General features: G+C 43.9%; 1 protein-coding gene across 3 annotated transcripts in view; it reads left to right on the forward strand.

Annotated features, from left to right (window-relative positions):
- st6gal1 (ST6 beta-galactosamide alpha-2,6-sialyltranferase 1) overlaps positions 1–18,464 on the forward strand; it is a 134,151-nt gene that overhangs the window by 113,463 nt on the left and 2,224 nt on the right. For 2 of the 3 annotated variants that reach the window (XM_055943036.1, XM_055943035.1), the window contains exons 8-9: positions 8,733–8,907; positions 10,771–18,462. In XM_055943036.1, the coding sequence (XP_055799011.1) occupies positions 8,733–8,907; positions 10,771–11,234 (639 nt within the window). In that variant the 3' untranslated portion in view covers positions 11,235–18,462. Of the gene's footprint in view, positions 1–8,732; positions 8,908–10,770; positions 18,463–18,464 lie in introns of those variants that run through there. The other variant, XM_055943037.1, reaches the window with a different exon arrangement.

Consider the following 18,464-nt stretch of genomic DNA (forward strand, 5'->3'; position numbering starts at 1 on the left):
TCATTTACAACTGCGACCTGGCCAAGATGAAGCAAAACAGTGCGACACAAACAACAGCACAGAGTTACACATGGAATAAACAAACGTACAGTCAATAACACAATAGAAAAGTCTATATACAGTGTGTGCAAATGAGGTAAGATTAGGGAGGTAAGGCAATAAATAGGCCGTAGTGGTGAAGTAATTGCAATTTAGCAATTAAACACTGGAGTGATAGATGTGCAGAAGCGGAATGTGCAAGTAGAGATACTGAGGTGCAAAGGAGCAAAAAAATAAATAACAATATTGAGATGAGGTAGTTGGATGGGCTATGTACAGGTGCAATGATCTGTGAGCTGCTCTGACAGCTGGTGCTTAGTTAGTGAGGGAGATATGAGTCTCCAGCTTCAGTGATTTTTGCAATTCGTTCCAGTCATTGGCAGCAGAGAACTGGAAGGGAAGAAGGCCAAAGGAGGAATAGGCTGTGGGAGTGACCAGTGAAATATACCTGCTGGAGCGCATGCTACGGGTGCTGCTATGGTGACCAGTGAGCTGAGATAAGGCAGGGCTTTACCTAGCAAAGACTTATAGATGACCTGGAACCAGTAGGTTTGGCAACGAATATGAAGTGAGGGCCAGCCAACGAGAACATGTAGGTCGCAGTGGTGGGTGGTATAAGGTGTTTTAGTAACAAAACGGATGGCACTATGATAAACTGCATCTAGTTTGCGAAGTAGAGTATTGGAAGCTATTTTGTAGATGACATCGCTGAAGTCGAGGATCGGTAGGATAGTCAGTTTTACTAGGGTGAGTTTGGCGGCGTGAGTGAAGGAGGCTTTGTTGCGAAATAGAAAGCCGATTCTTGATTTGATTTTGGATTGGAGATGTTTAATATGAGTCTGGAAGGAGAGTTTACAGTCTACCCAGACACCTAGATATTTATAGATGTCCACATATTCTAAGTCGGAACCGTCCAGGGTGGTGATGCTAGTCGGGCGGGCGGGTGCAGGCAGCGAACTGTTGAAAAGCATGCATGTGGTTTTACTAGCGTTTAAGAGCAGTTGAGGCCACGGAAGGACTGTTGTATGGCATTGAAGCTCGTTTGGAGGTTAGATAGCACAGTGTCCAAGGAAGGGCCAGAAGTATACAGAATGGTGTCGTCTGCGTAGAGGTGGATCAGGGAATCGCCCGCAGCAAGAGCAATATCATTGATATATACAGAGAAAAGAGTCGGCCCGAGAATTGAACCCTGTGGTACCCCCATAGAGACTGCCAGAGGACCGGACAACATGCCCTCCGATTTGACACACTGAACTCTGTCTGCAAAGTAGTTGGTGAACCAGACAAGGCAGTCATCAGAAAAACCGAGGCTACTGAGTCTGCCGATAAGAATATGGTGATTGACAGAGTCAAAAGCCTTGCCAGGTCGATGAAGACGGCTGCACAGTACTGTCTTTTATCGATGGCGGTTATGATATCGTTTAGTACCTTGAGCGTGGCTGAGGTGCTCCCGTGACCGGCTCGGAAGCCGGATTGCACAGCGCAGAAGGTGGATTCGAGATGGTCAGTGATCTGTTTATTAACTTGGCTTTCGAAGACCTTAGATAGGCAGGGCAGGACAGATATAGGTCTGTAACAGTTTGGGTCCAGGGTGTCTCCCCCTTTGAAGAGGGGGATGACCGCGGCAGCTTTCCAATCCTTGGGGATCTCAGACGATATGAAAGACAGGTTGAACAGGCTGGTAATAGGGGTTGCGACAATGGGTTGTTCTCCATGGACTTTACAGTGTCCCAGAACTTTTTGGAGTTAGAGCTACAGGATGCAAATTTCTGCTTGAAAAAGCTAGCCTTTGCTTTCCTGACTGACTGCGTGTATTGGTTCCTGACTTCCCTGAACAGTTGCATATCGCGGGGACTATTCAATGCTATTGCAGTCCGCCACAGGATGTTTTTGTGCTGGTTGAGGGCAGTCAGGTCTGGAGTGAACCAAGGGCTATATCTGTTCGTAGTTCTGCATTTTTTTGAACAGGGTATGCTTATCTAAGATGGTGAGGAAGTTACTTTGAAAGAATGACCAGGCATCCTCAACTGATGGGATGAGGTCAATATCCTTCCAGGATACCCGGGCCAGGTCAATTAGAAAGGCCTGCTCGCAGAAGTGTTTTAGGGAGTGTTTGACAGTGATGAGGGGTGGTCATTTGACCGCGGACCCGTAGCGGATACAGGCAAGGAGGCAGTGATCGCTGAGATCTTGATTGAAGACAGCAGAGGTGTATTTGGAGGGCAAGTTGGTCAGGATAATGTCTATGAGGGTGCCCATGTTTACGGATTTAGGGTTGTACCTGGTGGGTTCCTTGATGATTTGTGTGAGATTGAGGGCATCTAGCTTAGATTGTAGGACTGCCGGGGTGTTAAGCATATCCCAGTTTAGGTCACCTAGCAGAACAAACTCTGAAGCTAGATGGGGGGCGATCAATTCACAAATGGTGTCCAGGGCACAGCTGGGAGCAGAGGGGGGTCGGTAGCAGGCGGCAACAGAGAGAGACTAATTTCTGGAGAGATTCATTTTTAAAATTAGAAGTTCGAACTGTTTGGGAATGGACCTGGAAAGTATGACATTACTTTGCAGGCTATCTCTGCAGTAGATTGCAACTCCTCCCCCTTTGGCAATTCTATCTTGACGGAAAATGTTATAGTTGGGTATGGAAATCTCATAATTTTTGGTGGCCTTCCTAAGCCAGGATTCAGACACGGCAAGGACATCAGGGTTGGCAGAGTGTGCTAAAGCTGTGAGTAAAACAAACTTAGGGAAGAGGCTTCTGATGTTGACATGCATGAAACCAAGGCTTTTTCGATCACAGAAGTCAACAAATGAGGGTGCCTGGGGACATGCAGGGCCTGGGTTTACCTCCACATCACCCGAGGAACAGAGGAGGAGTAGGATGAGGGTGCGGCTAAAGGCTATCAAAACTGGTCGCCTAGAGCGTTGGGGACAAAGAATAAAAGGAGCAGATTTCTGGGCGTGGTAGAATAGATTCAGGGCATAATGTGCAGACAGGGGTATGGTGGGGTGCGGGTACAGCGGAGGTAAGCCCAGGCACCGGGTGATGATAAGAGAGATTGTATCTCTGGACATGCTGGTTATAATGGGTGAGGTCACCGCATGTGTGGGAGGTGGGACAAAGGAGGTGTCAGAGGTATGAAGGGTGGAACTAGGGGCTCCATTGTAAACTAAAACAATGATAACTAACCTGAACAACAGTATACAAGGCATATTGACATTTGAGAGAGACATACAGCGAAGCATAAAGTAATCGCAGGTATTGATTGGGAGAGCTAGCTAAGACAACAGGTGAGACAACAGCAGCTAATCAGCGAACACAACGACAGCAGGTAAAATGGCGATGACTACGCAGAGAGGTGTCGGATTAACTACACCCAGAGCCTGAGTTCGCGGCTGGGGCCGACAGATAAAAAATAAACAGAAGGGAGTACCGTGATTAATGGACAGTCCAGCAGTTATCAGCTATGTAGCCAAGTGATCATAGTGTCCAGGGGGCAACAGTAGATGGAACAGGGAAGCCGCGGAGTAGTCGCCACACGGCGTTTAAAGTTAGTAGCCCGGGGCGGGACGGAGGCCGGTTGAAGGCACAGCGGATGGAGTATTCGTCGGCAGACCAGTCGTGGTAGTGTGGCGGGGCGCCGTGTCGACAGAGGATCCAAGCCAGAAGGCGAAAGGGATTACGGCAGGAAACAGGAAACCGGCGTTGTAGTGGAGAGACAGTCCAATACTGGTAGATTGGCGAGTATTATCCAGGCTAAAAACAGGTTATTATCCAGGCTAAAAACAGGGCTGGTATCTGTGCAGAAGGTAAAAGCCGCTAGCATTGGCTAACAATGCCTAAATAGCTTGTAGCTAATTAGCTTGTTAGCTTCTGGTGGTTCTAGAATGTGTTCTAAAATTAAAAATAATAGCGATTCCGTATCACATTGGGTGAGGCAGGTTACCGGAAGGTATAATGGAATTAAAATGGAAAAGAGTGAAAATAAAATTTAAATATATACAAAAAGAAGAAAAATACAGAGAGGACGAACAAAAACACGTCTTCACTGCTACGCCATCTTGTGAATTGATGATGATTAGCACCTGTTTGGTATAATTGTTTAATCATACACCTGACTATATGCCTATAAAATCCCTGACTTTGTGCAAGTGTACCTACAATAATTGATGCTGTTTTGAAGGCAAAGGGTGGTCACACCGAATATAGATTTGATTTAGATTTTTCTTCTGTTCAGTCACTTTGCATTTAGTTAATTGATAAATATAATCTATTAACATGTCTATTTTTGAAAGCACTCTTACTTTACAGCATTACTTTACACCTGCCTAAAACTTTTGCACAGTACTGTAGATGGAGACTAAATTCTACACTCCTGAAGCAACCTGAATTTTGTGCATTTATTAAAAGAGCAGATCAATATTTTTATTTTTACAAACAAACCCTCCGCTTTCATTCTTTGGGACGCATTGAAAGCCTTTCTGAGGGGACAGAAAGTTTCCTGTACTAAAGGGTTGAAGAGAAAACACAGTGCGAAACTGAATGTCCTTGAATCTGAATTCTCTGATCTAGAGAACCTGAACTATAGTACTCTGAACACGTATCGAGCTAAGAGGGCCACCACTAAATGAAAACAGCGTTACTACGAGCTTGGAGAGAAAGCACACAAAGTATTGGAATGGCAACTGAAAGCAGAGGAAAGTAGTAGGACAATTAATGCTATATAAACTCTTACTAATGAGATATCTTTCGACCCTACTGAAATGAATTATACTTTTAAGAAATATTACGAGGACCTCTATACTTCCCATTCAAGCGATGATCTATCAGAGATCGACTCTTTTCTCTCCTCTCTCGATCTCCCATGACGGTCAGAGGAAGACAGAGAGTGCCTGAGGAAACAGTCTTCAGTCCCTGAATTGTTGGAGGCCATTAAATCCTTACCTTCTAATAAATCCCCTGGGGAGGATGACTTCCCTCCAGAGTTCTATAAAGAATTTAAGGAGCTGTTGGTACCCTACTTTACGGAGGTGCTTAAAACTGTTTTCCAGTGACAGTAATTCACAAGAAAGGGAAAAAACATTAAAGTGCGCCTCCTATAGACCAATCTCTGTCCTTAATACAGATTGTAAACTGGTCACCAAGATGCTAAGAGACTGGAATCATGTCTCCCCCTGTTGGTCAACACAGATCAGACTGGCTTCATAATGAATATATTGTCCTCTAATAATCTCAAAGTTTTTTTATATAATTAACCTTGCTAACCTAGTGTCGCAGTCTCCCTCGACGCCGAAAATGCCTTGGTTTAGGCACCGCGTTTGTAAATTTGATAAAATCACTACAAATCTCCTAAAGCTAGGATTGCTACCAATGGGATCACTTCTTCCTCTTTCACTCTCTATAGGTGGAACAGACAAGGTTGCCAAATTATCCCCCACCATTGAACTGGCTGAGGCTATTAGAACGTGCCCTGACATACATGGCTTTTAGGTGGGCCCCCATACCCATAAGTTATCACTCTTTGCGGACGACCTTATCTTATTTCTAACAAACCCAGAACACTCCCTCTCTCACTTGCAGATCCTACTACAGTGTTATAGTTCTTTCTCTGGATATAAGGTCAATTTAGATAAAAGCGAAATCTTACCGTTGTCTGTCTTTGACCATCATAACATTAGGCATAAGTTTCCTTTTAGATGGTCACCTATGGGATTCACATATTTGGGAATAATGGTGGATGGTAACCTGAACAACCTATATAAACTCAATCTGGCCAGCTTGTTGCAAAAGGTGGAGGGTAACCTGTGTAAATGGATGGACTTGCCTCTCACTCTACTGGGTAAAATGTATGTAATTAAAGTGAATGTCCTGCCCAGATTTCTATATTTGTTTCAATCTCTCCCCATCTCTGTGCACGTAACATTATTTTCCTCTGTCGACAAGCTGACCAGACGGTTTGTCTGGCACGTCAAACCCCTAGAGGTAGCCTGGACAAACTGACCCTTGATTACGGTCAAGTGGGCTTAAACCTCCCCAATTTCAGAATGTACTACTGGGCTGCACAGTCTAGATTTCTGGCTCAGAGGTTTGACAATGGTCCTTCTCCTTCATGGTTGAACATTGAAAAGTTTGAGGTAAATGAGGACACTGGGGCAGAATTGTTTAACAAATGGGACAGGAAATCTATAAAAACTATCACAGACAACCTTTTAATTATACATTCTGTCCTGGCATGGTGCAAACCGCATGCGCTGTTCTGACGAGAGGGATTTATTTCCCCTAAAACCCCTCTATGGAACAATAGTCTCTACCAAACACAAGCATGACTGGGACAAGCACCTGCCTATGGTCCTCATGGGATGCCGCTCCGCTGTCCAAGACTCCACCTCCTGCACGCCTGCCCTCCTCATGCTGGGGAGAGATCCGCACCCCTGCGGAGATGGCGTTTGGTCGGCCCCTGGATAGCCCTCATGTTCCCCCAGGGCAGGAGTATGCCCGGAGACTCCAGGACCGCCTGGAGACAGCCCACACCTTCGCCAGAGAGCAGCTGGTGAATGCAGATAGGAGGCAGAAGAGGAACTATCACGTGCACACCCGGGGAAGTCACTTTGTGGCTGGGAAGCTGATCTGGGTCTACAGCCCCCTGAAGAAAAAAAGGCAGATGCCCCAAGTTGGACAGTCACTGGGTGGGACCTTGCAGCGTCCTGGAGAGGGTAGGGGAGGTTGTTTACCGGGTGCAGCTTCCTCCCAGGGGGAGAAAAGTGGCACTTCACTGGGACAGGTTAGCCCCATACAGAGGGGCCTCTTCTCCCCAAACCCCAGGGACCCCCACAATTTCCCTCTCTGGCAATGACATTCTCCAGGCACCCACCCCCAGGTGTCGCAGACAAGGCTCCAGACAGCCCACTCCCCCAGTCTCCCTCCCTGTGTCACCGCGTGGGTCCCCGGAGCCACGGACTGTATTCCCTGTTCCCGCTTCCTTGTCCCCCATGTCCCTGCCTTCATCCTTTGGGTCCCAGAGGGGCAGCCCCCGGCCACGGATGGAGCCCCCTGTTTCACATCTGGACAATCTGCGACCATCACGGACACGCAGGTAAAGGAGACCTCTGGGTCGCTTCAGCGACTTTGTTTGTGATGGGGGGGGGGGGGCTGTGTAGCGACCAGCACAGACAGCTGTGTGTTATGTGTTAGGCTATTAGTTGGTTGTGTTGTACTTACCAATAACCAATGTTCGCGGGGTTCACCATGCCAATTAACCTGCTATCTGCCAATCACAGGAATGCCTTGAATGTTCTGATGCCGGGCAACCTGGTTGTTGGCGGAGTGGCGTGGAGCAGGGTTGGACAGGGGGATGGAGCATTGGAATTTAAGACCAGGTTTAGCCATCTTTTACATCTGGCCTTCACAAGAGACGGTCACGGTTGTTTCATAGGGTATCCTTCATTTATTTGACGTGGGCTACGACCAAACAGTTGCCTGTGTGAAGTTGGGTTAATTAACCGTCAATTCGTAAACTCAACCCTCTGTCTGGACAATTGTTCCTTTATGAACTAGTCAGGTCATTACAATATAATAGATTTTATCTCCAATTTCCATCCCAAAAGTGAGATTTCATATTGATACACACCTATATGTGCTACACATTATTGCTTGGGGGGTGCTAATGTGAGACATGGCCTTTAAACTTTGAACACGTTCTGTCATACTGAACGCAACCCAGTCAAATGAAATTGATCAATGAGCCGTGGCATTGATCTAGCAATGGTGTGTTAGACACCACCCACATATGTTTGCTTGAACCCCCTCATTATCATATTGGAGGAAGAATTACAGAAATAAATTAAGAAATAATATAAATTAATAAAATTAAAGAAAGTGGGATTCATTATTTAAATCATTGTTTATCTATTTATGTGTTTATTCGTTTTTTTAATCTATTTGTGTGGATTTATTTACTTATTCATGTTTTTATTTATTTGTGTGCATTTATCTATTTATTCATTTCATTCTAATTACGGCAGCTTTGGTCCTCCGTATCATTCAGGGCTTATCTGTGAAAGAGACCGTGGAATCAGGATGACTTCCTGCTTAAATAAAGGTTCAATAAATGAGTCCACCATTTTGTTTACAATGTTACTACCACTTTTCACATCCAAAGAAATAAATGTGTGTCCTAAGGTGTGTGAAAAAGTCATATGAAAAACTAATATGAATATCAAATTAGGGGCAGCAGGTAGCCTAGTGTGTAGAGCGTTGGGCCAGTACCGAAAGGTCGCTAGATCGAATCCCTGAGCAGACAAGGTAAAAATCTGTTGTTCTGCCCCTGAAAAAGGCAGTTAACCCACTGTTCCTAGACCATCATTGTAAAAAATAATTTGTTCTTAACTGACTTGCCTAGTTAAATAAAGGGGGGGGGAAATATATCTATGTTTACTTGAACAGAATACAGCGTAGTGTGTACACAGTATAATATAATGCGTAAAAGAGTGGTTCCCTGACTGGGAATCCTAACTAGGCAGCGGCTAGATGTTGTTGAATATTCAATTTAAACAACATGGCAGAAAGTACCAACACAAAAACCTCTTCTTCTCTTCTCCACTTGATCCCTTTTGCTTTCTCATCTCCTCTCCTCCCCACCCCTCCATTCCTCTCTCTTCTATCTCCCTTACCCCCACCCACTGCCCTTTCTCAGTGGTACAACAAGACTGACTACCCCATCTTCGCCCAGTACCAGCGGTACAGGAGGCTCCACCCCCTCCAGCCCTTCTACATCCTGCACCCCAGCTTTGAGTGGCAGCTCTGGCAGCGAATCCAGGACAACATGGCCGAGCCCATCCAGAAGAACCCGCCCTCCTCTGGACTGCTGGGTAAACTATACAGTGAATTCTACTAACCTTTTGTTTACCATTATAGAGATCAAGGCAGATCAGGGGTAGAACTCAATAGTCTATCAAATCATATCAAATTGTATTTGTCACGTGCTTCGTAAACAACAGGTGTAGACTGCTTACTGATGGGCCCTTCCAAACATTGCAGAGAGAAAAATATATACGGGGTACCAGTACCGAGTCAAAGTGCAGGGATATGAGGTAATTGAGGTAGGTAGGGATAAAGTGACTAGGCAAAGGGATAACTAATGAACAGTAACAGCAGCGTATGTGATGAGTCAAAAGAGATTAGTGCAACAAGGGTCTATGCAGATATTCTGGGTAGCTTTTGGTTAACGTTTTAATTAACAATTTAGCATTTTTATAGCTTGGGGGTAGAAGCTGTTCAGGGTCCTGTTGGTTCCAGACGAGGTGCATCAGTACTGCTTGCCATGCGGAAGTAGAAAGAACAGTCTATGACTTGGGTGGCTAGAGATTTTTAGGCTCAAATCTTTATTCAGCCTCCTGATGGGAAGTGTGTGGACCATGATACTTTCTTAGTGATGTGGACACTGAGGAACTTGATGCTCTCGACCTTGTTCCACAACAGACCCATCAATGTGGATGGGGGCGTGCTCGGCCCTCCGTTTCATGTAGTCCACGATTAGCTCCTTAGCCCTGCTGACGTTGAGCGAGAGGTTGTTGTCCTGGAACCCCACTGCCTGGTCTCTGACTTGCTCCCTGTAAGCTGTCTCATCTTCATCGGTGATCAGGCCGTCGCGATGTCTGCAAACTTAATGATAGTGATGGAGTCGTGCATGGCCACACAGTCGTGGGTGAACAGGGAGTACAGGAGGGGACTAAACACGCACTCTGAGGGGCTCCCGTGTTGAGGGTCAGCATGTCGGAAGTGCTGTTGCCTACCCTCATTACTTGGGGGCGTCCTGTCAGGAAGTCCAGCGTCCTTAGCTTAGTGATGAGCTTGGAGGGCACAATTGTATTGAACGCTGAGGTGTATTCAATGAACAGCATTCTCACGTCGGTGTGCCTTTTGTCCAGGTGGGAAATGGCAGTGTGGGTGCAATAGAGATTGCGTCATCTATGGATCTGTTGGGGCGGTATGCGAATTGGAGTGGGTCCAGGGTGTCTGGGATGATGGTGTCGTGTCTTTGGCTATGCCAGATTAAGTGACATGACATGCTATTCTATAAAATCCTTTCTCTGTAATTAATATTACCTGATTGAGCTAATCATGTAAATGTAATTAACTAGAAAGTCGGGGCACCACAAAATAATATTTATAGAGCAGTTATCTTCCGAATAAACTCTTAAAGACCTAGTAATATTTTACATAAATAGCAGTCAATATTAATCGTCACCTTATTTCAGTCTCATCTTTCAGTCTCATCTCATTCTTGGTTTTAAGGTTTTTCTGAATTTGAAAAAAAAACCTTTTTGCTTTGTCATTATGGGATATTGTGTGTAGGTTGAGGGAAAGCATTTATTTAACCCATTTTACATCAAGGCTGTAATGTAACAAAATGTGGAAAAAGTAAAGTGGTCTGAATACTTTCCGAAAACACTATGTACACAGTGTTTCTAATGTTTTGTACACAGTGTATGTGTGACGCATGTAGTATTAAAATGTTTATTACATACACTACCAGTCAAAAGTTTTAGAACACCTACTCATTCAAAGTTTTTTCTTCATTTTTACTATTTTCTACATTGTAGATTAACAGTGAAGAAATCAAAACTATGAAATAACACATATGGAATCATGTAGTAACCAAAAAAGTGTAAAACAAATCAAAATATATTTTATATTTGAGATTCTTCAAATGGCATGGGGATGTTTTTTAGAGCCAGGGACTGAGATACTAGTCAGGATCAAGAGAAAGATGAACGGAGCAAAGTACAGAGAGATCCTTGACGAAAGCCTGCTCCAGAGCGCTCAGGACCTCAGACTGGAGCGAAGGTTCACCTTCCAACAGGACAACGACCCTAAGCACACAGTCAAGACAACACGCGAGTGGCTTCGGGACAAGTCTCTGAATGTCCTTGAGAAGCCCAGCCAGAGTCCGGACTTGAACCCGATCTATCTCTGGAGAGGCCTGGAAATAGCTGTGCAGCGACGCTCCCCATCCATCCTGACAGAGCTTGAGAGGATCTGGGAGAATGGGAGAAACTCCCCAAATACAGGTGCAGTGGAGGTTCTCGCTTGTATGGCTCCCTGGGCGAACCCTCCCTTTCCGCACCATTCTGCACTAACTGTAATTTTTATTCAGATATTTGGAACAACACAATTACATAATCATAACATTTAAAAATATTTAAATATAAAAATATTTACAAGAATAAGACTCATATTTATCAAAAATAAGTAACAAAGATGAATATAAACAAATTTTAGTATATAAATACAAATAAAAAGAGAATCTAATTATTACTCTATTACCCTAATGCTAACAAAAAACACAAAAATAAAAATTAATTGCACAAATCCTATATCACACAAATGTCACGGATCCCGGAACTTTCATTACGCACACCTGGCCCCTATTCCCAGTGATTAGTAATTGTATAAGTGTGCCCTTGGTTCACCATTGTCTTGTCGATTATTGTTACTATGTCCGTTGGTCGTGTGAGTGCCTGTACTGTGTGTTTTGACTTCCGTGCCCTTGTGGATTGTGCAGATGATTACGGGTCTTGTCCACTGTGTTAATCATTGTGCGTGTGTGTTATTTATTCGAGGTACTCCTCGTTCTTTTGTTTGGGTTTCAACAATGTGTTTTGCATATGTGTTTGTTTGGTCTTCGTCCCCATGACTTTACATGGCACGCTGTAATTTGAGTAATAATAAAAAAACATATTACGCATTCCTGCGCCTGTCTCCCGATCCCTTTAAACCAGCGTGACAACAAATACAAAAATAGAATAACACACTTATAACACTATTACACTATTGCACTTCAAACAAGAAACACACAAACTAAATTGCACAACTGCCATTAAACCCTGACCGTTCTTGCCTTCCTTGGTACAAAGTCATCAATTACATCATCATAAGAAATCTGCCCATCAATTGCATGGTTAATACTGATGACAGCAAGGCCACTAAGGCGTTCTTGTGGCATGGTGGACCTCAGGTAGGATTTGATGAGCTTCAGCTTTGATACGCTCCTCTCTGCTTCAACTACGGTCACTGGAAGAGTTAGACAAATTCTGAGAGCACAAATTTGGATACATTTCTGAGAGCTCCCTTTCGTGTATAAATATCAGCAGCTCAAGCAAGGTCATGGTCTTCGATGGCAAGTCAAGCAAGTTCATCAGTTCCTGTGCAAGCTTTCTGCCGTCCAAGTCTGAGTGTTCTTTATAGTGCAGTGTCATACTAAGGGCCTCACGTTGTCCTATCAGCTCCTCATTTGAGAGACTTTAGAAGGTTGACAGCACTCCAAACTTCTCTCCCACATTTTCCAATGTGGAAAATCTTTCCTGAAGGGCTGAGGTTGCTGCATCTACAACAACATTGAAAAATGTCACCTCCAGCTTCTTCAGGGCATCACTCAAACGCTCATCAAATGATTCATATGAAAAGTGCCACTTTGTGGACCTCAGCCTTTTTTGTTGTAGAATGGCTTCTACATTAACACCCTCGCAAATATCCTTGGCTGACGTTTGTGCAGTCATAAAGCCTGTTGCCCTGTAGTTGCTGAGAACTCTCTCTGTCTTTCTGAGAAGACTGACTGCAACATCCACATGCATACTGGGAGACTGCATCAGCTTGCTCATATGTTGGATCTGGCTCAAGATGTCATACCACACCACTGTACAGATGCTGAAGCGGTATGATCCCACCTCCTCTGACAAGGACTGGGCCTCAATCTTTATCACAGGGTCTATGGTTTGATCCCTCACCTCAATCAGTGCCTCTCACTGCTGCTGCTTGATACCTCAGTGGCTCAACACTCTTAACTTTACTCCCCCACCTTGTCTCAGTCCATATCTTCAAAGTGATGTCCACATGTTTTTTTCAGGATGGCCCATCAGTGTGTGGAGGCTGAAAACAAGGTGTACAGTTTGTGTAAGATGCCAAAGTAACCTGTGGCATTGACATAATTTTAAACAGCATCAGCCACAACAAAGGTTCAATGTGTGAGCCCCACATGGCACAAATAGAGCTGTTGGATGCATTTCCAGGAGTCTGGTTTGGACACCTTTGTTTTTGCCTCTCATGTTGGCCCCATTATCATAAGACTGTCCTCTGCAGTCCTCAAAATGAATTTTTAGCTCCTCTAATCTTTTGAGAATCAGGGATGCCAAAAGTTGGCCCGTGGACTCCTCTGCCTCCATGCTTCCCAGCATTGCGGATCATTGGGCTCCCACACCTCAGCGGGATCGACAGGCCTTCACGCCTCAGCTGGATCGTCGGGCTCCTATGCCTCAGCCTGCTCGCCAGGCTCTAACACCTCTGCCGGTTCGTCTGGGTTTTACGGCCAGCCGGTTTGTCCAGAACCCGTGCCTTGGCCGGCCTGTCAGGCTCGCCCATGTGAGATGCCGGGTGGCGCCCCTAGGGGGGGGGGAGTACTGTCACGCCTGCTCCCGCTCTTTCCCCCTGGCGATCGAGGGCGCCAGGCTCCCCAACATCTCCCACTCCTGCCACCATCATTACGCACACCTGCCTTCCCCCCCGTCACTCGCATCAGCGTATTATTGGACTCACCTGGACTCAATCACCTGTTTATTACCTCCCCTATATTTGTCAGTTCCCCATCTCTGTTCCCCGCTGCTACATTGATTGTCGTTTGTCATTGTGTATCCGTGTGCTGACACTGTTTATGTCTTGCTCTTTGTCTGTTTTTAATTAAATGTCATCTCCCCGTACCCGCTTCTCGTCTCCGTCATCTGTCCTTACAGAAGTCCGTTTTTGGACACGGTTATGTTGCTCTTTCATGACTGGATCAAATTGTGCCATCAGTTCAACCTCTTTGAGGAAATTTCCATTTGATGGAGAGTACAGTGTTTCTGTGTGTCCCCTTAGTACCAGCTTTCTAATTGCCAGAGACTGCACAATAGCAGTCAGACGTATCAACACCTCTCTCCATCTTGTCCTCTCAGACTCCCTAAGTGCCATCTCATGCTTATCAATTGTTTACCCTTTTTTGATACTCATTGACAGTTCTTTCCATGTTTTCATGCAGTTTTGGTGTTCTGGACTGCTGTCATGTGAAGTCAGCAAAGAACTTGCATGTTTCCAGTCAGTCAGTCCTGAATTTGCAAAATACATTTTCTTCTCAGAAAAGAGTTTGCAGCAGAAGCAGAAAAGTTGTTTCTTTCCGAATGTTTTCACCACTCACCAAGTTCTTCCTGAAATACTGGTTGTGGCAACTTCTTCCATCATTCTCATTCCCTGGGAAAACAAAGTTAGGTGGTACCTCACTTGGGTCCTCTGCAAACGAGTTGTGTCCGAATTCTGTCAATCAGAACTGAAGGCCAGTCAGCAGGGTCTGTAGATAGTGGTTCATCCTCAGCAGTAGGATTTAGTGGGGATGCTGCTACAGGCATTTCTAATGGAGAGCACATGGGCATTAGTTTACACATGTTATTCACAGCATTTATAGTGGTGGAACATCCCACATACATACCCAGTAATAATAAAATCATCATTGTTACCTACAATATGGAAACTTAAAACTTTACAAAGGGGAAATTATTATTTTGTTTGTGTTATACAGGGATGCGCACATAAATACATGTCGGTGCACCCACACACACACACACACACACACACACACACACGTGCGGGTGCGCAAAAACACACCTGAAGAATCCTGCTGTGGAAAAGTGGAAGCAAATGGGTCTTCATCCTCAGACAACATTTGTGAAGACACCTGTGTGGCTGAGGAGGTGAATGGCTCCTCATCCTGAGGCTCCAAGATCATTTCTGAAGAGGCCTGTGTGGCTGAGGAGGTAGATGGCTCCTCATCCTTTTTGGAGAAGGTGCCCTGAATTTACATTGAAATACAGTATATGAGTCTGACACCCTAAATACATTAGTTGCACAATTAAATATGTCATTATGCACAATTGATCAAACTTTCAGAATAGGAACCACATGAACCATACAACCTCCTTGGCTAATTCTAGGTATAAGACACCCCAAAAGACTCAATATATCACTAAATATACAAATTATCAGCATAAAGTATTTTAAGTTAGCCTACAGCATTGGAAATTCCCCTTACTGAGCTCAGGACCTAGTCAACACAATCACAAAAAACCTTTATGATGTTATCTCAATGAATGTTATGTAAGCTAGTTGGACAGAGAACTGAATATTGTCGCCCTGTGTGTAATAGCATAGCAAGCAACATAGCAACATAGGCTAACAAACATAAGTGTTATAATAGCCTATTTTGATACGAATTGTGGTTTATTTGGTAGCATTTCGTAGTGTGACTGATTTTACTAATTGTGTTTGTACTGTACAAAGTTAGAGGTGCGCTATTTGATAGATTCCCCCGCTCCAGGCTCCCAGTGTTGAGATCTGAGGTCAACCTACCCCAGCCCCTCTCCCCATCTCGTACTTCTGAGTGGGAGACCTTCCCAGGCAGTAGCCTGCCTAGCTCACAAACTAGAATCAGGGCGCCCACTCCGACAAGGTTAATTGACCCACAGTCCCACAAGGTGACATGATATCATTGGCGTGACGTGCAAATGAGCGATAGAAAACCGATCGCGCAAATGTCACCAAAGCTTGTCACCAAAACGTGACGTGCAAATGAGCGATAGAAAACCGATCGCGCAAATGTCCCCAAAGCTTGTCACCAAAACGTGCAGGTGCCCCGTGCCACCCCCGGCAAGATGCCGCCTTGGGCGGCTGCCCATGTCGCCCATAACTAAATCCGCTACTGTACAGGTGTGCCAAGCTTGTAGCATCATACCGAAGAAGACTTGGGGCAGTAATTGCTGCCAAAGGTGCTTCAACAAAGTACTGAGTAAAGGGTCTGAATACTTATGTAAATATGATATTTCAGTTGTTTATTTTGTATCAATTTTCAAAAACAGTTTTTGCTTTGTCATTATGGGGTATTGTGTGTAGATTGATGAGGGGAAAAAACTATTTAATACATTTTAGAATAAGGCTGTAACGTAACAAAATGTGGAAAAGGGGGAAGGGGTCTGAATTGTTTTCGAATGCACTGTACATATACATACTGTACCACAGCCATTATCCCATAGAATTCGAATGAGTAGAACGGCCATTCCCATCCGGAAGTGTTGGTTGGGGTGATCAACAAGTAGCCTCTTTTCACAGGCGATGTATCTCTGACACAATGCCTGTTGTCCTTATATGTGCATTCTTAGTTGGAGACCCCCAGTGTGATTGGATCTTCTTTGATCTTCAATTCTAATTCTATGTTCAATACAATCTCTGTACAGAAATACTAGCTAATATATTGACTTACTAGCTAATACAGTCTATCTAGCTAATACAGTCATACTAGCTTATATTAAACTCACATACTAAGTTTCAATAAAAATGAATACACATATAAGGAAGCTTGTTTTAACCTTTAAATAACTTCATGAACCACAAACCAGTACAGCCATCTCAATACTGAGCCACTAAGTTTGTAGCAACTCTATAGGCTTGACAGGCTAGCGTTAGCATAGTTTTAACTCTGCAATATATAACACTTTGGTGGGGAGATATCAGGGAATAGACCATATAAACGGAGTAGAAAATATTACCTCAGAGGAGCTATAAATCAATAAATTCAAACCAGAATATTATCTGGTGACATTTTGTCTTGTTATTCTATGGCCTTACCTAGCTTAGGCGCAAACCCAGTCGTCGATATGTCAAAATCGCTAACAGTTTTCACAAAACCAATTTCAACATTTAAACTTTAGAATTTCAATATAAATGGTAAGTTTCACTCAGATCCCCGTTTCAACTAACATTTTCTCTAAATAATGTGCTTTGTACACCACGTACCTGTTTAAAAGAACAAAGAAAAATGAGACGAGGAGAAGCGGTTAGAGTTGTTGGGGGGAGACGGAAACCGCTATGCTTGTGCTCCTAACCACCCCCTGGTGGTGGCAACAGGCATAAACAATTCCCAATGGAAATCCTTGGAGGATTATACAGTAAAATAATGATTACAACAACAATATCTAAACCATGTTTCATAAATACAATGTGATTCCATAACCTTATGGGCAGCCACAACTATAGTGTATGAAAATAAACATTCATACTTAGATAGGTTTATGTGCGTTTTCAAAACGTTAACATCACAAATTAAAAACCTACAATAGTTGGCTAAGCCATCTCAATCTAATCAAAAAATAAAATGGCAAGTATCATCTACAGTAGCTACTAGAAACAACAAAGTAGTCATAAGGTTGCGTAAAACCAAATGCAATAAGAAAATAATGAATCCCTATGTGTGAGATTTATGTATGTTTTTTTAAATATATGGCATCAAAAAATATATACACTCTTCTGGAATACATTTCAAAGCAGCAAGGAGGGCATTAATCAGAGAGGCAACAAATAGACCAAAGATAAACCATCCCCACAGTGAAGCATGGTGGTGGCAGCATCATGCTGTGGAGATGTTTTTCATCGGCAGGGACTTGGAAACTGGTCAGAATTGAAGGAATGATGGATGGGAGCGAAATACAGAGAAATTCTTGAGGGAAACCTATTTCAGTCATCCAGAAATTTGAGACTGGGATGGAGGTTCACCTTCCAGCAGAACAATGACCCTAAGCATACTGCTAAAACAACACTCAAGTGGTTTAAGGGGAAACATTTAAATGTCTTGGAATGGCCTAGTCAAAGCCCAGACCTCAATCCAACTGAGAATCTGTGGTATGACTTAAAGATTGCTGTACACCAGCAGAACCCATCCAACTTGAAGGAGCTGTAGCAGTTTTGCCTTGAAGAATGGACAAAAATCCCAGTGGCTAGATGTGCCAAGTTTATAGAGACATACCCCAAGAGACTTGCAGCTGTAATTGCTGCAAAAGGTGGCTCTACAAAGTATTGACTTTGGGGGGATGAATAGTTATGCACACTCAAGTTAACGTTTTTTTGTCTTTTTTCTTGTTTGTTTCACAATAAAAAACATTTTGCATCTTCAAAGTGGTAGGCATGTTGTGTAAATCAAATGATACAACCCCCCCCCAAAAAATTTAAAAAGGCAACAAAATAGGAAAAATGCCAAGGGGGTGAATACTTTTGCAAGCCCCTGTATATTAGGTCATATATGCCCATATATTACTTTTCCATATGGGTATCCTGCGCTATCCCGATGTAAAGTGTCGGCCTCATTAAGCTCAGATAGCAGAGCCCTAATTCCTATCCCTTCATCATCAGGGGTCCTCAACTCCTCATTGCATCATGACCGATGCACAATAGCGGCAATATACTACCTGAGCCTAACCTAGATTACAATCCAACCTGGACATTTTTTCTTTATGGTCCTTTGAGCCAGATTAGACCCAGTTTACATTCAACTAAACCCCCTCCCTCTCCCCTTCCT

This window comes from Salvelinus fontinalis, chromosome 13, assembly GCF_029448725.1.
Source record: "Salvelinus fontinalis isolate EN_2023a chromosome 13, ASM2944872v1, whole genome shotgun sequence".
Classification (NCBI taxonomy): Eukaryota; Metazoa; Chordata; class Actinopteri; order Salmoniformes; family Salmonidae; genus Salvelinus; species Salvelinus fontinalis.